Raw genomic sequence first — 23472 nt, forward strand, 5'->3', positions numbered from 1 at the left:
TACTTGTATAATAAAGTAAAGATCATTAACTAGAATATTTTTTTGATGTTTAGATGGCTATTTACAAGCCTGCTCGAGATGCCAACAAACCAAAGAGACCAGAAACTGCATTCATGTTATTTATGAAAGATATTCGAAAAGAAATGGCTGGAAAAGAACCTGAAGGAGGTGTAGCAGCTCTAGCTAAGTTAGGTGAGTTGAAAATGGCACAGAGGAAATTGTTTTCTCATTATTAAAGTATATGATTTTTAATTATCAACAAAGTTAATATTTTTAGCCACATCTATTCTGACAGGAAGTCACATAGAACTGTGACACAGTTTCAGTTGTTCAAAAAATTATATAAATCTGTAGATATTCTTGTATATATAGTAGTAGACTCTTAATTGATGGGCACCTCCTAACAGTTGGCACTGCACTACTAAGGGCAGAAATTTTCGGGCTCTTTCTTTTTTCTACTATTTGCAACCAAAATAAATATTTCAATATTGGACACCTTGATATTTCAGAAAAAAAAAGTCTTATTCTCTGTACAGGATCTTGATAAAACCGGTAGTTAACTCCTTTTCTGTAAGCAGGTTAAAGTGTGCATGTCATGTTATTTTGATAAATAAGGGTTGGGAGAAATTAATTGCAGGTGCAGGAAAGCAGTGATGAACCAACCCCTTTGCCTGAACCAGAACTTATGTCAAGTTATTTGTACAAACATGATGATGGGCTTTTGACCTAAAATAATATGAACCTGAACAAGGTTTGTCAGACATTTTCACAGCTCTCATTGGTCGATTGCAACACCATCAGTGTAAATGTGACAGGCAGTAATTTATTTAAGACTTTTTTTTACAAAGTAAATACATAATTAATGACATAAAGAATATGAGTATAGGTATTCTTTACACAAATTTGTGGCCCGGTATGGCCAGGTGGTTACGGCACTCGACTCACAGTCTGAGGGTCATGGGTTCAAATCTTCTTCACAACAAACATGCTTGCCCTTTTAGCCATGGGAGGCATTATAATGTGACAGTCAGTCCCACTATTCATTGGTAAAAGAGTAGGCAGTGGGTAGTGATGACTGCTTTTCCTCTAGTCTTATACTGTTAAATTAGGGACAGTTAGTGCAGATATCTATTGTGCAGCTTTGTGTTAAATTCAAAAGGTGTTTCAGCATTGGTTACATAGCTGACACATGTATGTGTTTGTTTCCAAGAGTAATTCAGTTCATCAAAACAACTGCAAGTTCTTGATGTTAATGAGAACTTACTACAAACTCTTGAAGGTTCTTGTTTTTAAAAAAAAACATTCTTAATTTTTAAAAAGATTTTAATGTAAGTTTTAACTTGTCTTTTGTGAAAACTTGAATAAAGAAAGGTTTGTCACTGATAGCTGGAAAAAGTATTTAAATGAATTTTTAGCTTTCATTTTTGTTTCTCTTTTCTTAGTCAGCTCCCCTTACCTGTTTCTTAAAGGTTTCTCAGCTGTATATATATATTATTCTATACCATATGTTCTAAAGGTTCTAAGTTGTTATCTAGTATGTATGTTTTACATTCTGTAGATGAGATCTACTGTAAGCATGCTAACGAGATTGTTTGCCCCAGTATTGGGGCTTATGAGGCTATTTTTTTTAATGGTTAATGAACAGGTTCAGTAAAAACTTCACTTTTTTGTGACTTGTTACAAATTAAGACAACAGACATCATATCTGAGTTATGGACTGATGTCTTTATGAAATCTTACCTAAATCATTGAAAGATTGTTTTCATCTTAATCCTTTTGCTATGGCTATCTGCTTCTGCACAGGTTATGATGTTTTGGTGAGTTACATTCAAAACCTAATTAAACTATTTGCTTTTTATAGTGTGCCAATAAATAGAGAATAAAAATATAGTTAATAATCCATATTTTAAAAGTATATGAGCTTTAAGTTTTATAAGGCAGTGTTGAAGAAAAAACACCCTATAATTTCTCCTTGTATGCAAATTATGGCATTTGCTCTTTAGGTATCCTCTCTTTTCTAATTTATTTGCCACCCCCTCCAAAAAAATTACAAAATTTAACATAAATTACTTACTGTAATATCAACTTCACTCAGGCAGCATATAATTTTTGTAGCCTACAATGTTGTTAGGTTACAGAGCCATGAAATAGACAACCATTCTTCCTGCCATGTCCACCTGTGACATCCTTTCTTTCAGAAACTGCCAGTAGTTCTTGTTCACACTGTATTATTTATAACTGATAGAAAGATAAGGTTTTTCTTCTATCAAACTACATTTTATATTGCACTGCTTACTGTGCATAAAATTTTTAATTTCTCTTCCAGTTCATCTTTATCCCCATGGGAAACAATGATGAGCTTAACTGAATTCCTAATGGCTCTTGTTGCATAGTTAAAAAGCCAGAAAATTTTTGATAGTTATGGAATATTATTTGTTTTTCGCATGTTATTATTCTCTATTTTTTTGGTGTATTAGTTACTTAAATATAAAAAAATATTTAATGCACTACTACTATTAGTATAAAAAAGTAGGGTTAAGTGTCACCAACGGTTGACATAAAAAAAAAAAGACTCAGGTTAATACTTTCTTTTCATGTTTCATTAGTGTCATTTATTTATTATCATAAAAGTAACCAGAATGTAAAAATAGGAAATATTTTATATTAGTTAAGGTTAAATTTGTTGAAATAAATATTATATTATGAATAATAAAAATATTTTTTCACAAGATATGCTGGCAGAGTAGTTCACCTGTAACATAAATAGATAGTGTAAAGTGAGCTACATGCATAGCCTCTGAAGCCACATGGAAATGAGTTATGCAGCAGGTGGTATAAGATTTTTAGGAATCAAGGTACCACAGCATTATATCCAAGAAAGCATTATGACTAAATGTGTTAAAATGAAGCAGTATTGTAGTTTTCATTTATCAACTGCCATTATCATGTAATATTTATAGATATGTTGAGCTTGCTGGTTTGTCGATTTTCTAATAGAAGATTAAGTTTTTATTTTCTTGTCCTAGGAGGTGAACGTTGGAGAAACATGACTGAGGAAGAAAAACGGCCATATGTTGAAAAACAAAATGAAGCCAAAATAGCATATGAGCAATTAATGGAAGAGTATCGTAGACAGGTAGTGATTTGATTTTAGTTTGTACTTTATATGAGAATGTCATGATAAGAAAATAATTAAAACTAGATTGTATAGCCCCTGTTGAAAAAGTTACTTGGCTGCATGCTAAAAATTTGAAGATATTTATCTCCAATGATCCTAATATGTATTGTACTTTTTAGGTAATTTATTTTCTGCTTTTGTTCTTTCTTATTATGCATATGTATCATCTTTGATAATTGCATACTTTAATGACTTATTTATTAGTGGCCACAGTACATAAATGAACTTACTGTTGCTACTTACCTTCTTTCTTTTTGTTCTATAATAATAATCTTGAAAATTTATTTGTAGTAACAGAAAAAATATGGACTTTTACACATTTTCTGTATCCACAGCAAAGTGCAACAGATCAACAGGTAGCCAAACAGCCTAGTATGATGATGATGCAATCAGAGGAAGAAAATGACTCCGAGAGTAAGGACATAGCACAATCTCCATCTGGAAATTCTGCTTCAGCTTCACCACCTGCTGCTCACTCTGACAGCCCAGCCCCATCAGGGTCATCTCCCAACATTCCTTCTGGCATTTCTCCAATATCTTTGGCTCAGATGACTCCAGCTCACACTGGAGGTCTTCAAATGGCATATGGTCAGCCATCTGTGGCTGCTATTCCCAACTTTTCTCACTTGGGTAACATCTTGAATACCCCGATCAATTATACTCAGGCTCATGCTGCCAACAACTCTCCATACATGGGTAATAGTAACAACAGCTACAACCAATCACCACAGTCTGGTCAGTACAGCTGGTCATGAGCATTTTGTGGTGGCAATTTCAAAGCTTAGAGTTCTTTACCACGACTAGGGACTGAGTTCATTCTAGCTTCTTTAGTGCATGTGAAATGTTATCCAACTGCAGTGGTGTAAGGCAGATATTTATATTTTTGTTTTTATATCTGTGACAGTCTGGGCTGATTTGTGCAGTTTTGTGTACTTTAGATATGGATTGTTCTCTTCATTACATATACAAGGTGGTTTAAGGTTCACATGGTAAACAAACCTTAAGTCTAATTACCTAATCCCCAAAATGCAGAGAGCTTTGGTAGTGTCATTTACTCAAAACAGTTCTGTAAAATGGCCCAGAACATTTGAAGCTAGCTTATGTTATCAGGGGTATTCTGACAATCTACAATGAAACAGTGCTTGTAATTGTTTTTAAATTATGTTATTGTTAGTGATTTTTTATGCAAATTACAATTTTTCTTTACCTGAATACACATGCTCCAGTATTTATTTTTTAATTTTTTTAGCTAGAAAAGAACTGGTCACAACAGGTATTTTAGACCACTATGTGCATCCATTGTGTCATTTTTAGGTTATTTAGTGTATTACAGATGTATTTTACCTGCACATTTCAATTACATTGCTTATACCAGAAAGACTGTGAAGCCAGCCAGTTTGACTGCTTTTGCCCAATCTTTGTTTGTGTGTGTATCTATACACACTATACGTCACATATAGTGAACAAGGGAAAATCCCATAGTTGTAATTGACTACAGACTTACAATAATTGTGCTAATACATGATTTTACTTTAAAAATTTATCCTTCAGCACATTATTTTATCATTTTGCATTAACAAGGCTGTTTGCAAGAATAATGTTTTACCACCTGTTAAATTCTTCCAAAGGCCACACTACTAATAATGTTTTCTCTTCCATTTTTGAAAGCAAATTATTGTAAAAACTGTTGTAATAATTGGTGTATTATTTATTTAAACATATTTCATATTTTCATATTCAGTTATTATTGCTGTATTGACATAGTAAGGTTTTGATTATGGTAAATGATTTTACAAAATAATTACACTTGGGTTTTTTTGAGTAAAAAAGTTTTGTAATACAAGTAATACATTAGTCAAATTTCTTTATGTAATTTTAATGTTAATAAAATATAAGGGGCACTCATTTAAATACTTTATAAAAGTATATAACATAAAAAGTAAAAAAAATATTTCAGAACAATAAGACATTATTCAAATAATTTTAATTTTTCTTATTTTGTTGTTACAGTTTTTACACATTTTTCACAAAGTAAATAAAAGAGAATGTTCCAACTCAAATTAATATGCAGCTCCAAGTAGTCTTGCCTATAATAAAACAATGATTTTTGTAATAATTTTACTGCCAGTTCCTAAGTAAAGGTTTATAAATACTGAGTAACTATCATTCACAGAAAAGAAAATATTTCTTGTTTCTTGTTGATTTTCTTTCTCCGTTAGTGGTTTTATTATCACTGTCTTCATTCTTCCCTTTTATGAATTGGATATAGCAGGTTATAATCTATTTACACCAATGTAAAGTAAATAAAATTGGTTTCAACAATAATTTGTGAGATTTTAAATACTGACTACCCAGAGGTCCTGTAGAATCAAACAAAGCAATCTGGTTTACGAGACTTGCGAACAAGCTATGGATCTGAGAATGTTTTAGCTTCTCTAAATACTCTCTAAGTTCCAAAAAATGTTCTTTGTTAAATTATATTTGTTTGAAAGCTATAGAAATTTACTGTCACAGGAAATCACTTTATCTTAGATTTAGCAAATGTAGTAGGCAAAGGCAATATATTTTAATGACTTAAATCTTTATTTATTGAATGTTATTGTCTTGTTTATTCCATTGAAGCAAAGGCCATAAAGCTCCTATTATTTATTGAAAAGAAACTGTATTTATTAGATACAATTTGATCTCTACGAAGAACCATAATACTGAGGTTGACAAAGGCAACCATGATGTCATCTTTAAAAGTAAGATCCTTGGTCATCAAAATCTTTATTTTTTTTTTTTTTTCTATAATTTTTAGCTTAAAGTAAGGGTTGAAAATGTGTTAATGAATATCAGTCAAGTCGTTCTTGAGATGTATATGAAATGGATCTTTCTAATCAACAGGAAAAAATAAATAAATTTAAATTATAAGATGAAAAGAAAACAAATAATTTTTTTTCAAAAATCATGTCACAACTAAATTTAGAAAATTTAACAACCTAAAATATGATAGGAATATGAAATAAAATTTTTGTATATTACATATATATATATAAGTATACATGTTAAACAGTTTGTTTTCTGTGTAATATAGAATAATTACTTCAATGAAATGTCATAACATTATTAATTTGTTACTATTATGGTATAGTAAAATGGACTCGCTACCCCATAGACATAATGTCTACCAAGTTTCATTCAGTTTGGTATTTACACTGTGAGAAGTTACATATCAGAGGATATTAGTGACACCCCTCCTGTTTGGAAAGTTAATAGAACACGTTCAATCCATCATTGACATATTATAAAATACTGCTCTGAAAGGGAAGAGTCACAGGGAAGTGTTTTTGTGTTTTTTTAACCTCCTACCTATGTAGTTTTGTTTGCAAAATCTTGTGACTATGCATTTAAAAGAAAAAAATTAACTTATCCAGCTTAGGATGGAAATTTTCATATGCAACTTTCGGAATGTACTTTTTCCCATTTCACTGAAGCCTTACAACTACAAAACTGTGAGGAATTTTACACAGCATCTGGGCCTCTGCTGTCTTCTCAAACAATTTCTTATACAATTGGAGTAAAATGTGGCACAAAAAAGTAAACAGTGCATTTGGCAATTATTAATGTATTTTGGCATTCATAAAGCTACTATTGACAAATGTATATCCAAATACCTTTTCAGTGAACTGAACAATTAGACCAACCCTCAGTGTACACTGGAAGTGATTTTCTTATTGAGTAATGTGTCCTTGTTGTCCTGACAGTACAATTTCTTGATGATTTTTTAAAAAAACTAAAGTACTCCATGATGTTATTCAAAATGTTGCTGTAGTGCTCAACATTTTGCAGTGGTACAAAAATAGTGGAGCTGACACTCTTCTTACACTTTCTTAAAGTTTATTTTAATTCATTTTTCTAGTGAATAAAGTTGCAACCCAGAATTCAGAGCATATTTTAACTGTAATTAGATAAGTTTGTTTGTCTGCCTTATACAAATGGGGTAGAAAGCCTTTGAATATACCTGATACTACATCATTCTTTAAAATGCATGTCCTTGCTTTAGTTTATTTATCATACAATTACTGTAAAATTGCTTGCCACAAAAGCAAATGTACCCTGTATGCTTTCACTTTTCCATTTTTAGTGCATTCAAAGTTGGATTCAGTGCATCTTCTCTTATTAGGGAAGTATCTGTATGTATAAAGTCAGCTAGGCCTGCAGTAGGTTTAAAATTTTTTATAGAATCTGACAATTCTCTCTTTCTTCCTAAAAAATAACAAATCCAAGCTAGTCTTATTTTGTAATTTTCTTTTTAAACTAAACATATGGCTATGACAAACAAGTAACATTTCACTCAAAACTCATTTTATGATTTTAAGTTTCCTGTAGCAGACGTGGTTAAATTTAAATACCATCTTTCAGTTATGTGTTCAGCATTAGGCTTTTAAACTTTTAGCACTGTGAAATAAAATTTCTCTGAAGATGGGCATCAGAATTTAGAACCTACTTATTTTTTCACCATGCAAAAGTGGTTGAGACAGGTGGTGTCACCTTTCCTCAAGTTCAACCCATATGCTGTCTTTCCATAAACTGTGAGTCCACAGTGTGTGTACATACATATGTAGTTACTGTAATTCACAATTACTTTTTAGGAACTGATTTAGCATCCAGAGTTTATTGATTAATAAAATACATTTATATCTAAGCATGTTCCTTTTTCTTAGGTAATAATAAAACACTACATTGCAAATCATCAAAATTGGTCATTACGAGAAAGGAAGCATATTTTAACAAATGTTTTATGGAATTTCAGTAAAGTTGTTTTTTGTTGCAAGTTTTGCTTTATGTTGTACTATTCAAGTTTTGAATCAAAATTAACAAAAAGCTTGACAATAATAACTTTTCTTTTTAAAAACCTCAGTGAAAGCTTTTGTTTACTATATGTTGATGGTTCGACTATATTGAACTTACCCTCAGAAGTTCTAGAAGTTTCAGTAATATCTACTAAATATTTGTATTGATATGGTATTATCCCCATCACATTGTACCACTATTAGTTAAATAAATATACGTGTATATAGAGTTGTCTGATAAATATTGCATAGTTAGTAATGTTTGTAATTATAACTGTGTGTTCATAATTACTTTTTCTTTTTTATCCTTTTACATTTCATATTTAGTATTACAGAATACTGAGTTTCAGAATTGCCTACTTGAATATTTAATATAGTATTTACACGTTGTAGATTGTGGTGCCATGAAACTGACTGTTTGGTAATATAATGCAGCATATTCTGAAGTACAACTGAATTTCTCTGTCAAAATTAAGTTTTTGCAAGTTATCGTTGTTCTAATGTTTGTTATCATTCACCCAAAATATCTGTGCCAGGTGTTGATAAAGTACAAGTGAATTTATTTTAACAATCAAAAGTAGTTTTTTTTTTGTTGTTGTTGTTGTTTTAGTCTTATCTCAGTATTAGTTTATTTCCCAAAGATTTTATTTATTTGAAAAAAAATCATTTTAATTAAAGGGTAGATCAACATGATTTCTACACAACATTCTCTTCAGCTTTTTATATTAAAATTATAGACTATCTAAGTAATATTTCTGAAATAAATAAAGCATTACTGTTGTTAGTTTTACATTGTCAAAGTTTCTGTAGTTTCTGAAACAGTTTGTAGTTAATAATATATTTATATTTATGATAGATATGTGTAATAAGCCATTTTAGTTTGTCTTTATGTTTTCAGTAAAGGCCCATTTAAAGAAAATAAACATTCCTTTTAATTAATTTCAAAAACCAAATTTACAAATTTTTTGCAATGCTCTGGTTTCTTCTACTATTACATTATTCTAATTTGTTTTAATTAATATGTGAATTATTGTAAGAGGAAAAAGCCTTCACTCATATTTTAAGATAATGTTATAGATAAAAATCTTAAAATTTCTCTGTATATTTTAAAATTTTATGAAACTTTTTAACAAAACTGTGCTGTAACTTGTTAAAAATATATTTGTAGTTATATGATCTTATGCTTTATATGAATAACTGGACTGAAGGAATTTCCTGATAGTATAAATTCTAATTTATCTGTGAATAGTATGGGGAAAAACTTTGATGTATTAAATGTTTACAAAAAAGTTGTTCAGTAACTGACAAGGATCATTATTTATATTATCATAATTTTTGTCATTTTAAATTTTTAAACTCACATTTTATTAATTAGCAGAACCATAAAAGGTTTTTATGGTACATGTAGTGGGAGGAAAAAATAACCCCTTGGCCCTGTATACAGTTGCAGAAGGTCAAGCAAAAAGATGTAAATAAAAATACTAGTGCTGGGATTTTATGAATTGTTTTTTTAATATGTATATATGTATATGTATGTATTTCATATGTAAAACTTGCAGAGTTAATACAGTATATGGAAGAGCAAAATGAGAAAGTGAATATTTAATGATTTCCATGAAATTACAGTTATTTATCTGAACATGTTTGTAGCTGATGTTGTTTCTACTATCATTTTTCTGGTGTACAATGCATAATAATATAGAGAGGTTTAGACTCTACTGAAAAATGTTGTTTGAAAGAAAAAGCATAAAGGACTAAATGTAAATTCATATTTTGTTTTTAATATATTATTGTGCCTTTTACACATGAAGGAAAGAAACTAACAATTCTCTTTAGTGCCAATAATTACAATAAACACTTTTATTCAACAACTAATATTACTGTAGATATTCCATTATCTTATAAAAAAAAAAAATATATTTGTTTATAAAATCTAAGTACTTGCTTCAGTGAACTGTTAGCTGTTCAGAGTTCGAGATTATGATTTTATATGCTTTAAAATAAAAATGAAAATCTTGTGTATGTTTGGTTAGAGAGAGAGAGAGGGGTCTCTCAGATCCATGTATTGAATGTTCTTTGAAGTCGCATCTGCTTTCGTCCTCTTTGCTTCAGAATCTCTAAAGAAACAACGAAAGGATATGCGTGAAAAAATCATGCACACTAGTTGTTTTTCTCTTTTTTCATGAATGATATTTGTAAGTTTTCTTCATTTTCATGTGCCTACTTTAAATCAGTTTTTACCTTATTTCATGGCAAAAAAAATACTTTCCCATGTAACTGGCTGAAGGTTTTCACTAATATAGTGTAGCTGGTGATCTTTTGTTTGTTTTTATGGAACTTATTAAGATAGTATATACCCTTTACGTACTATTATCTAGGTTTGGTCTTTTTATCAGAAAAAAACGCATCTTTATGTTATTTCTTGCATGAAAATATGGTGAAATAGGTATAAAGACATATTCTGGGACACTGTGATTAATCTGCACATTATAAAAATGAAGAAATACAAAAGAAATTTTCCTGATAACTTCTACAAAAATGAGTAAATATTCCAAGAAATGGGTCCAGACATTGACAGGATGTAAACAAGTAATTAATTCAAGGTCAAATTACAGCACTAACGAGTATGTCCTAATTAAGACATATGTTGCAATGACTCATTAAGGGCCATTTAATAAAAACCAAATCTCTCATCAACTTTAGTACATTATTAGATACTCTAATAATGCATATTTATTTCAATTGTGAAGTTATAGCATCAACTGATCTGAAGATAGGAGTTAAAAATCATTATAAGAATGTCAGTTTTCAGATTTTGATAAAAAAGTATTTAAAAATTTGATGCAAAATAGTCACATAAAGGTATTTGTCTAGGCAGAAAAAGTTATACTGTGTCCTACAAACTGTGAAAGTTGCACCCCTTAAATATGAAAAAAATTGTGATATTTTTTGACATTTAAAGGGTATATGCTACCTTACAACAATGCTATAGATTCTGAACCACTTAGTTTTCTAACTTGGTAAAAAATATGTTATGATTGCACAGAAATTAATTTAAAAGTTTAAAACTTCACAATTTCAGAATTGCAGGTTTTTGAAGTAAATGTTCGTTCCATCAGTTTTCTGCTGAGAAACGATTTAGTTAAATTGTAACTTGAGATGGGTATCGTTTATTAACTTGCTGTTAATAAACTTGTTTACATGTTAGATTCATTTTTATATACCCTTTATCAACTCATTTTGTAATATTGTTGATTAATGAGACAAAACACCTGTTGCTAATAAAACTTTATAATATTGTTTAAAAAAATTATATCACGTCCGGAGATAAAGAATAAACAGCAGAATAAATAATATTCTTTATTTAAGGCCTAGGTCTTTTATATTTTTCAATAATGAGCTGTTAAGTTAATCTTGTTAGGCTAAGATGAAAGTAAGAAACATTAGAAATGAAACAACACTAATGTTACCTTGTATTAATTGAAATTTGAAAACAAAGTCATTGATTTATAAAAACATTGAAAGACCTAATTTTTGGATAACATTAGCTCTTGACTATAGTAAAATTGTTGATTTTTTTTTAAATTTTGCACATTGAGTGAACTCCATTTTATCGTTTCTGTGATAAGTATGAATTGAAACAGATTACCTTCCTACCTGAGAATCAGTGAAACCATGTATTGTTTCAATTTTGCATTGTTTATTATACATTTTATTTGGCAGTAGAAACATTAAGTATGGTTTATTTTCCAATAAAATGTATTCACTTTATCAAGATTCTTGTATAGCTGAATGTCAAGTGTCTGAAAGAATGGCAGCTAAAATGTTCTTATATATTTAAAAGGTTCTATTTTGTTGGGGGGTTTTTTTCTTGCTTTAAAAAATTTAAAAGTATTTTTGCTCAATGGAGATGATTCTCATCAACCCTTGTTCGGATAGCAACACCAAGTTTCAATTCTGTAAGGTTATGAGAGTAACATTTTGTAATTCAATAAGACCTTTGTAAATAGTAACATTACCTTTATTAAGCGTATATCATATTTACTTTAGACCAGTGTTGGAAATTAATGCTTCTGTATTCTTTTATCACTTTTGAGAAAAATATATTCATATTGGAAATGTAACTTCAGAACGACTACAAAAATCTGAAGTAATTCAATAAGACCTTTGTAAACAGTAACATTACATTTATTAAGCGTATATCATATTTACTTTAGACCAGTGTTAAATCAATTTAGGTAAACAAAATTAATGTAGTAGAGTATTTTCTTTGAAAAACTTTTCTGATGCCTTTTATGTAAGCTAAGTGGCTATTATAGTTAAAATTTGGAGCTGGGTAACTGCTGTGAACACAACACTGATATTTCATTGTTCAACTTTGCAAGTAGTCAGTTTGAAACCGTTATCCAAACAGTATAGTAAAAACAGATTAAATATATAATTAATTTTTATTCTAATTTCATTTAATGTATATCAAAATATTTTCCCTCTTCTGATGTTTTTAAAGCAGAGTAATGGTGTAGTTATTGTTATTAGGATGTAGGTGACACTCATTTTTAAAGTTTTAGATAGCATTACTTTGCCACAAAAATACTAAAATGCTCATTTGAATACACTAATCTACAAAAAGCATTTGATACAAAGCCAAAGAAAGGCATAAATCTCAAATATATTTGCTTTAATTTCTTAATCTAAAGCCAACCATTGTTATTCATATGGTTATCAAGCTTTCTCTTGAACTCACTTAAATTTACTGACTCCATCATATCTTCAGTATACTATATTAAAATGAATTTCAAGCCTCACCACATCTAGTAATCTTGACAATAATTCTTTAGTGTAGTTTACATTACGAGAGACTGTGTTATATGGCTATTGTATTCAAAGCAAATATCTTATCTCTGCTATTCTCCATAATTCATCCATTTCACAAGGATGATGGCCTGAGTGATTTCACTGAATTCTCTAAACCACGCAGTTGACTTTTTTATTACAATGTATGGCCTTTCCCAGCTTTTGCTTAACTTTTGAAGTTCATCTAAGGCATACTGGAATCGTGTCTTATCAGTAGTATATCATAATGTGTTTATTTTGTCACTACCTGATTTAAGCATTTCCCTGGTACATTCATGTATGATGTCATAGGTGTTTCTTAATATCCCTAGATATTCTGTGTAAGGCTTTTTTGAAAGACTGTCTCTAGCTGCAAATGCAAAAGGTCCAGTGGTATTTAAAGTTCTCTTCTAAACATCAGTGATGAAAATGATGATGTGTTGCATTAGCTTAATGTATTGCTTTATGATAACTCGTAACTAACAGTGAAAGACCTTTATCACACATTTTCTGATATTCATCAACATAAATAGTTAATTTATTTAAATATGTGTGGTTGTATCTTTCCATTATGCTGTCAGAAAATGGATGAAGTTGCTGTTATGTTGACATTTTTTATTATATTGGTACAACACATTTCTGACAACAGGGCTGGTCTATAATTTTTTTCCTGGCCTTTGTAAAATTTTGTAGACATACTGAATCTTGAAAACATTTGCCAACAAAATTACTTGTTGGTGCTTCTGCTTCCTTGGCAGCCATTTGATGAAATGGTCCACAACAACCATGATGCATCTTCCCATTATCACTCCTTGGCAGGTTACTAAGGGCATCAACAATAATTCTCAACTGATTTTTCAGCATAATACTGCCATAGCTGCACATGCTTTCTTTTGTGGATCTTATGCTCACAACAAAGTTCATATTTTATACCAATTCTCTACAGACCTCCAACACTCTAATAAGCATAATGAATCCCACTGTGTGCAGCCCACTTTTGTCATTGGACTTATATGGATTGATTGTTTACCATGAGGGTCTTTCTCCTCTATTCTTGATCCACGAAGTAATTGTTTTCAAAATCGTATATGGTCTTTGAAATAATGCCTCATCATTTGTATGGTTCTGTCCAAGGTGATGTGTGGGTTTAAAGCTGTACACCTAGGATTTTTAGAATTATTTCTAAATTATTTCTTATTATTTTGCTTTTTGGATTGTCAGAATTTTCAGCCACTTTAATATTGTATGATCAAATTGAACTTTTCAAGTTGTACAGTATATCCTGTTGATGACATTTATAGTTTTGCTGTGGTGAGAAATCACATTCTTTTCCATATTTGTGACAAAACTGCTTGCTCTACAAAACCATTGACATTTGTATCCAAAATGAGTAGATCTTCCAGAATTGGGTTTGCTGAATTATTGGAGTTTTCAAGATTTTGTGTTGAGAATGAGCTATGCAATGGAATGATTAACAAAATGATGGCAGCAAAAGAAGTCCTTATTTCATATGAGTTATTTGGTGTTGACAAATTCTGAGAGAGTCAGCCTTTGATGGTTCTGTTGACTTACAAACTGCTGATTATGTGTCCCAAAAGTCTCACTTTTTGATGGAATAATTCACATGCTTGGAGATTTAGCTTAAGGTTCTCTTTCTTTAACCTATCACATGCATTATCAAAGGTCTCCCATGTGCAGTTGTCATCCAAGTAAATGAGTATTTTATTACCTAATAGTTCAGGTAGAGCACACTACATTAAATTTTGAAGTGTAACAGGTACTTTACACCATAAAAATGGTAAATCAACAGATAGCTCAATCCATTTCCTGCAGTAAAGGATTTCTTCTCTCTACTTACTTTGTCAACTTGTTCTTGCATATATCTCATGCTGAAAACCATTTAGATGTAGTAAGTATACACAGGAGTAGTCAGACCTTGGTAGTGATTAGGCATCCATCCTTGTACTTTATACACTTTATAGTAGCCCACACAGAACTTTGTAGTCCATCCTCCATCACAAGTACAATGGGTGATGCCCAATAACTAGAAATTGGTTTTTCTATTCCTTGTTTCTCCATGGCTTTTATCTCTTTGAAAATCTTAGACTGTTTAGTATTTCATTTTTTGATAGTATCAGTATCTTTGTTGTCATAGGAAGTTCAACCTCTTATGTATAAGTTGTCATGTAGTACACAAGGATTTTCTGGTCATAGATTGTGAAACTACTCTAACCTTACATATGTGTTTTACACAAAATCAGTTTCCAATATGCATTCATCACAGTCAATTACCCATTCATCAAGTGGTACAGAGAAATTTTATACACCAAGGAGAAATCTTTACTTTACTCTTAGGGCAACTTTTTCTACTCACTGTTTTCATCACTTCCTCTTATTTTTTCATCTGAAAGGCAATTTCCACCTTTTCAAATCAGGTTAAATTGTTGTAGCTGTAGAACCAGTATTGATTAAAATACAGCAAGGCTTCCCATCAAAAAGCTTGTGGACTTGTTTTTTTATATATTTTTTTTATTTCAATGAAGTAGATGGGATATTCTCTGCTGAACTTTGGTATATATGTCCAGTTAATTCTCTCTCTTTGTTGTTGTTAATTGTTGGTTCCTTCGTGTGGTTGGGCACAAAGCCTTATCCTTTGGTATTGTTTTATGGGTGTATGTGAAGAATCAGTAGGTACTAAATCTCACTATTATGACCAGGTTTTCTGTATCTATAATGGTTCACCATTTTATTATCACCTGTGGATGGATGTTATGTTTCACTTCTATGTATGTGTGTGTGTGTGTTTGTCAGCAAGATTTTTTCAAGATGGCTGAATGGATTTGGACAAAAGTTGGTATACATTTGTATTACCACCCAACTTAGAAGTAATTAATTTCTAGAGGGCCAAGCTTATGAAAATCAAAGAAATTCTGTTTGTTAACATGGAGACAAATTTTTCCCACTATTTTTGTTCTGTACCTCAAAAATGATCATGGCTTGATGAAACTTGATGGATTATATAAAATATTTTTTTCAATGTCCTGCTGAAAATGGTCCATTGTTATCAGTGGATCTATAAACAGATTTTCATATATTTTGAAGGCCAGATATGATCAGTGCTGTGTGGTTGGAGGTATGAGCTCTACTGAATTCTTGTTTATCTCTTTAGGTGAAGTTTTCATTCCCTACAGTCTTTTAACTGCAGTTCATAGCAAAGTCCTTTCAAATTACTTGAAACACGTGGTTTATTTCCTTCATCCTATGTAACTAATTTTTCAATTAATCATTTTAGTTCTAGACTGTCATCAGTGAAAGATGATGTTTCATTAACACACTCTTTACTGATTCTGTATCTTCAAGGTGATATCTTTAATTTTTATCTGCAATTTTGATGTAGCCTACTTCCATCACCAGTTGCAGAACTTCCCTTAAAGATGTACACCTACGCTGCTTTACCCTAATTCTTTTATCCTTGCCTTTTATAAGTGTGTTTGGTTAAGATAGTTGGGAAAGCTGTTTTAAATCTGCAAATTTGGCTCAGATCTGTTCTTTCTTTTGTACTCTGTTCTAGAACTTTACTATGGATGTTTTCTTCTGTTGTTCTATTCCAAACTTGTTGTATGAGGTAGCTACTACTGTTTGATAGTTGTTTATTTATAAATTTCTCAAGTCTTTGGATCACTACTCCCCAAATTAGTGTATTCTTTAAGTAAAGCTTAGAATATTCTAGGTATCCTATACCAAGTTTTATTGACTAATGTGTGAACTAAAGTGTTGAAGATACAGACTACAACAATATATATATGTATTAACGCTACTAAAGGTCGTGTAGCTGTTCAACACTAATAGGATTTACCAGTTAATAAGTTGTACAATTAATGCATTTTTTCGTGTATTTTTAGGAATTTTGTTCAAAATGTTTCATGCAGTTGCTCTGCATACATTTAACGTCAGTGTGAACAGTATGTAAGAATTGATAAATTTGAGATAATTCTTGTTTCTGTTCCAGGTTACATACTGCATTACCCATTCCAAAGAGCTTAATAATTTTATTGTAGTACTTTTTTTAGTGAGTGTCATTCACAAATAAACAAGATGGTATATATGTTCGACAATTTGATATGAGTGGGAATTATTTTATCCTTGAATGTATAAAACATAAATGATTATTTACATAGGTAATTTAAAATTTTGGGAGACCACATGTGGATTATGGACTGAATTGAAAGGGGTAAAAAGACGCCCAAAACTCAAAAGCCTGAGCTCTACAGAAAGTTGAGGTAGTCTTACTAAAGAAGACACCACAGTCAAAGAAAAAGCCAACAGTATTGGATGATTGAGCTCTGAAACAGCTAGAACTTGCAATAATACTAAGACTTCACAAAGTGTTACTAACAGCTCCACTACTAAAGGATGTCATGGTGCAGCAGCTTTAGTTACATATGGGCCAACAAGACATCCCAGGTACATTTGATATTGCTGCAATACCCGTGCATTAGCTTTATACCTTGAGATGATTCTTAAAGCATGAAGAATAGAACTGCTGTTTTAACTGTTACTTAACAGATCACTAGAAACAAAAATGCCCATTACGTACCTGTAATGGAAAGAACAGTTGTAGGTTTTATTGTATCCAATTCCAAAGCAAATGCTGCCATTTATGACAAGTTGCAGTTTCACTTCTTTCTTTGGTTTAACTAGTAGAGTCTGAATACCAGGTCTGATAGCTTGTTTAGTAAACTCTGGAATTAGCATAACATGCTATGACAATACATGAACTTGAAGTTAAGTTTCCTATTGACACTGGAACATCCGAAATCTTACTTTCATTACGGCCACCATTTTGTACTATTCATGTAAACTTTGTTTTAGTGAATGATGACAAGCTAAATGTTAGCGTAGAGTTAGATTTGACTTCGTTTTCGTACTGTCACTTACTGAATGTATATAGTTGTCACTAATCTTGGTACAAAAATTGGGTTTTTAGGAATGCAGCTACATCAGAATTTTTCAGCCAGTTTCACACGGAACAAGTCAGCTACAGTTTTGGAAATAAAGTCCAGGTTAAGCCTCATAATGGAGAATGAAATTCAGCCCACGAGCATTTTGAGATTATAAACATGGAAGTGGTGTTATATGATGTACTACGTGTGTTGTCTAGCACCTTGTCGCAATCTGCTGTTGTGGGAAAACTAACAATTGGCAGACTTTTTTATGCTCAAAATAAGCTTTATTTTCTTGAACAGTTATCTGTATGTACAATGCTAGCATTATGTTAGTGTGGATCTGTAAGTGTACAAGTTTGACTGTTCAACTTTTGGGTAGTGCTGTGACAATAACTCAGTGAATTGCTTATGTGTAACTGATTAAACATTTACTATGAGATTAGTGTTGTAGCACCAGAGATTATCTCGATGCTTAGATTGAGGAGATATTATTAGAAGAATACTACATTTGGAGAGTGCTTTATCATTTTCATTAGGTATTGTGAAGAAGAAGAAAACTGGTCGGATTATGGGATCTCCACTTTAAATAATACCATAGTTTGTCCTCTCCCTTAGACTGAATGAGGTAATCTGTATCATATGCTAGTCGTAACTGAATACTACATGAAATGGCTAAAACATATTTGGTAGTCAAAATGTTTGCACAGTCTGTCTCTCATGGGTTAACTGAACAATATATCACACATTTCTAGCACTTGGAGAAACTCACACTCAAGAATTTCAGTAGTGAATCGTGTAAAGTATGGTGAAGATGCACACTCTCTCATATCTATTGCTTGAATGTTTAACAGAACGAGTAATACATACTACTAATCAGGTGTTTATAAAGTCTATTAGTTCTGACCAAACTGACCGGGATAAGTAACTGCTGTATATCATGATGGGGTATTGTAGCAAAAGTCAAAAAGCTGCTTTACAGATAATCATAATTTGTTGTGAATTATATTTCGATGTGGATGTGGGCAGTTTCAGGTCCAAATGCAAATGTGTCACAGTTTCCACAAAGATATCTGAAGTAGTTTAAGCCAACATTAGCTGTGCACTAGTAATTGTGTAAGGATACCATGTTATAACAAGGTAGAAAAGAAGTAGAGCATAAAGACTGGTATGTCGTTAACGGAGATGCCAACAATTACGATTTGAGCGTAATCATTACGATTTTGGCGTATACATTGCGACTATACGCTCGTACAGACAAATATTACGACTCGTTGCAACTCCCAAATTATTATATATTATATAGGCCTATACAATAAAGGGATAAATTGTTCCCCCAGAGCTTGAAAGGGGTGAAAAGAAAATTTCTAGAGAGGTACAAATAAATTTTGATAATAAATAAAAGACTACTTGCGATAATCATGTTTGTGCTTAAAATAATAAAAAATATTTGTATCTCCGACGTCTACCAATAGTTTGAGTGCGGTGCTTCTCCATAGTGGGTACGTTGGGAAATCCATAGTTAAGTCATCAGTGCCTATCAGCCAATCAGCGCTCGCATAGATGGGTATTTCTCGTTTTCTAAGCGGCATAGAAACACCAATGCGATTGTTCACAAGATGGAAAAAGGGGCCTTGTTTCTGGCAAATCTGAAAGGACTAATACTGTGAATCAAAAATTTAGGAAAGAGTATAGTGCAAAATATCTGGTCATTGCATCAAAAGTCAGTGACAGTCATGCGTTTTGTACGGTTTGTCACATCAATTTTTCTATGGCGCATGGCAGGATAAACGATTGTTCCAGACATACAAAATCGGCATCTCACCAACAAAAGGCTGAGGCGAAGACAAAAACGATGCAGATAACGACATTTACGATTAAGAATTCAGAATATGAAATCATAAATGCAGAAGTGATGTTCACGCAATTCATCATTGTTCATAATTTACCCTAGCTGTAGCCGATCATGCCGATTTTTTAAATTTTTCTATTTAAAAAAAAGCCTTCAAAGTTTCTATCTGCTACTGAGTCTGGCCACAATTTCTTCCAGGCTGAGTTCATGGTCCTCAAAGACACTTCCCTCCAGGCTTTATCTATGATCCTCAAGCAATGGAGGATATTAAAATTTATTTTTCCAGAACTCTGAGGGTTAACTGTGTCAGAAGTCACTTCAAAGCACCTTTGAAACAGTGCTTTGGTGTAGAGTTTCTTAAAGTTCGATATGACCTGCTGGTCCATAGGCTGAATGAGAGGAGTCGTGTTAGGGGGCAAGAGCTTCACCGTAATGAAACTGTACTTCTCCACCAAGCCTGGTAGGTGAGCAGGTGCATTGTCCATCACAAGAAGGGCCTTGAGTAGCAACTAATTTTCCATGTGGTAATTCTTTACACTTGGGGCAAACACTTCATGGACCCACTCCATAAAAAACTGCCTGGTTACCTATGCTTTACTATTAGCCCTCCATATGACATTTAGTTTACTTTTCAGGACATTATTTTTCTTAAAAACCCTCGGGTTTTCAGAATGGTACACAAGCAAAGGCTTAAGTTTTAAGTCCCCACTTGCATCACTACATAACAATAGAGTTAGCCTGTCCTTCATTGGCTTGTGTCCTAGCAGTGACTTCTCCTCCTTAGTGATGTAGGTTCTCTTTGGCATTTTCTTCCAAAAGAGGTCTGTCTCATCACAGTTGAACACTTGTTGGGGAATAAAACCATCAGCTTCTACATAGTCCTGAAATTCTCTAACAAATTTGTCAACAGCGTCTTTGTTAGAACTGGTACCCTCCCCATGTCTCACCACACTATGTATGCCACTTCTCTTCCTAAATTTTTCAAACCATCCCCTACTAGCCTTAAAGGCATCATTTGTAACAGCACTCGTTCCAGGGGTGTTTTTCGAAAGGTCAGCATACCACAAATAATGGTCTCAGAAATGCTATCACCAGCTATCTGTTTTTCGTTTACCCAAATCAACAACAGTTTTTCTACCTCTTCCATTGTTTGTGATCTTTGTTTCGTAAGCACTGTCACTCCTTTTGCAACATCAGCTCCTTTGATGACCTCTTTATTTTTCATATGGTGCAGACTGTAGATTTCGCCATATCAAACTGTGTAGCAAGATCAGACACGCGAACACCACTCTCATACTTCGCTATGAAATCTTTCTTCGCCTCTATTGTGACTCTAAGAACTTTTCTTTTTGGTTTGCTGCTTTTATTATCCTTCTATGACCCCTTGGTGGCTTATTTAATCAGAATATTTAGAAAAAAAGAAAAACGAGAACGTTCACAGCAGATTTTAGTGGGGTTGTGGACTGAGCGACAGGTGCGGGTAAAATGTTTTGGGCAAGCTTGGCGTGGGCCGAGAATGGTCGAAGGGTCGTTCGGGTTATTTCGGGGGTTCGGGCCACGATAGCTTGGTTCGGGAACCAAGTTTATGTTCGACAACCGAGACATTTTTTTTCTCAAACAATATGTTCGAAAACCGAATTGTTCAAGAAGGGAGTCGTTCGAGAACAGAGGTACCACTGTATTTTTCTCTACAAGTTTGTTTTCTCGCCATCACGAACTAACTTGATCATTTCACGAATGCAGTAAAGGTGGCAGTCCGTTGTCCATAAGGTGAAATAAGCACTTCATTGTTTTGTGTTGTGTCAAATAAGGATTGTTTTCATTGTGTATCACACTTTTGTTTATTTCATAATACAGACTCTTATAAGTTATCCAACAAGATTCCAGTGCACGAAAACTTGAGTGATATCTCTATAGTGTTACAGAATTTCCATAAACAAGGGTTAGTGCATGGAGCTGGTGAAAATCTGGCCAGAACTCCAAGTTATTTGATACCTCTCTAATATTATAGAGAGTATATAAATAGATGTCAGTACATGAATATTTAGGAAGCTTAGTGCACATTTGGAGACTGCGACAGCGAAGACAAATACAGAGTTTCACAAATGAATAGCCCAAGCGTGGCCAGGTGGTTGTGGTGCTCGACTGGTAATCTGAGGATCGCGGGTCCGAATCCCGGGCACACCAAACATGCTTGCCATTTCAGCCGTGGTAGTGTTTTAATGTGACGGTCAATCCACAATTCGTTGGTAAAAGAGTAGCCCAAGAGTTAATGGTGAGTGGTGTTGATTAGCTGCCTTCTCTGTAATGAGTCTAGTCTCACACTGCTAAATTAGGGACGGCTAGCGCAGTTAGCCCTCGTGCCGCGTTTTACGAAATTCAATAAACAAACACAAATGAATAACAACAGGATGTGTATTTACACTCAAACATAAAACTTGTGCTTATACGTCGAATAAATTTATTTTGATTGAATAACAAAATTGGTACTATTTCCTTTAAATTTATAATAAGATTTTCATTAAACTTAAAAATTGTATAACTAACTAAATCTAACAGTACATAATTTTGCGAAAGAGGCTTAATGCAAATCAAATGTGTTAAAGAAAGGAGCCGTAGATCATGAAACAGCCCGGCATGACTAAAAGGTTAAGGCATTCGACTCGTAATCCGAGGGTACTGGGTTCGAATCCCCGTCACACCAAACTTGCTCGCACTTAAAGCCGTGGGGGCATTATAATGTGACGAATAATCCTACTTCGTTATTGAAAGAGTAGCCCAAGAGCTTGTGGTGGGTGGTGATGACTAGCTGCCTTCCCTCTTGTCTTACATTGTTAAATTAGGAATGGCTAACGCAGATAGCTCTCGTGTAGCTTTGCGTGAAATTCAAAACAAACCAAATCAAACAAGATCATGAAATATAAATAGCGTGTGTGTGTTTTTTTACAGCAAAGCCGTATTAGGCTATCTGCTGAGTCAACCAAAGGGAATTGAACCCCTGATATGAGCGTTGTAAATTCGTAGACTTACCGCTGTACCAACGGAAGACCAAAATATAAATATAAAAAAAAAGTTTTCAGATAACACAATTGGCAAGACTGAGGCTTCAGAAGCACAGTAATAATAATGTAAATTAATTTATTAAAATAATTCCATCAGTTTTCATTAACTTAGAGTTTTTTTGTAGTGAAGCACAAACCTACACAACAAGGTATCTGTTTTTTGTTCACAATGATATTGAAACCCGCTGTCTAGAGCTGTAAGTCAGCAGACCTACCGCTGTACCACTGGGAGCCCTTAACTTACAGAATAACTTATATATATGTTATTTATGTTTTTATAGTTGACGAATTTTATATTATCTTCAATAACCAAATCATTATTATTATTATTTTACCTCTTGAAAACGCCTACCATTTGTGCGTGTGTTTTTTTTATAACAAAGCCACATTGGGCTATCTGCTGAGCCTACCGAGGGAAATCGAACCCCTGATTTTAGCGTTGTAAATCCGTAGACTTAGCGCTGTACTATCTACTTTTGTGTAGACGAAATTCCCCAGTGTTTATATTTCCATACAAGCTACTTACAATTTCATTTCATAGTATTCCAGAATAATTAATGTTGAATAAATTTCAATTACTCTGGTAATGCTATTAAAAGTATCATCTTATCCTGATCACGTTTTTGTAAATATTTTCAAAATAGATAAGATTAAATTAGATATTTACCAGATCTCTTTAACAGCATGCTACTAGTGTCTAAAGGTCTCATGCAAAACATTGATATCCACGAAGATTATCCGAAGATGGCAAGTTGCCAAGTCAGTGTAG

General features: G+C 32.6%; 1 protein-coding gene and 1 long non-coding RNA gene across 2 annotated transcripts in view; one reads left to right on the forward strand and one right to left on the reverse strand.

The window, feature by feature from the left end:
• Positions 1-6079, forward strand: part of LOC143236786 (uncharacterized) — a 42257-nt gene extending 36178 nt beyond the window's left edge. The window contains exons 4-6 of the mRNA XM_076475343.1: positions 54-192; positions 3027-3136; positions 3514-6079. Coding sequence (XP_076331458.1) covers positions 54-192; positions 3027-3136; positions 3514-3933 — 669 coding nt within the window. The 3' untranslated portion in view covers positions 3934-6079. The remainder of the gene's footprint in view (positions 1-53; positions 193-3026; positions 3137-3513) is intronic.
• Positions 6080-10006: 3927 nt separating this feature from the next.
• Positions 10007-23422, reverse strand: LOC143236788 (uncharacterized). The gene is made up of 3 exons (XR_013019752.1): positions 23371-23422; positions 17444-17588; positions 10007-10130 (listed from the first exon to the last, which is right to left on the reverse strand). It is a non-coding gene; the product is annotated as an uncharacterized LOC143236788 (long non-coding RNA).
• Positions 23423-23472: the final 50 nt, after the last annotated feature.

Source organism: Tachypleus tridentatus, chromosome 13 (assembly GCF_004210375.1).
Source record: "Tachypleus tridentatus isolate NWPU-2018 chromosome 13, ASM421037v1, whole genome shotgun sequence".
Taxonomy (NCBI): Eukaryota; Metazoa; Arthropoda; class Merostomata; order Xiphosura; family Limulidae; genus Tachypleus; species Tachypleus tridentatus.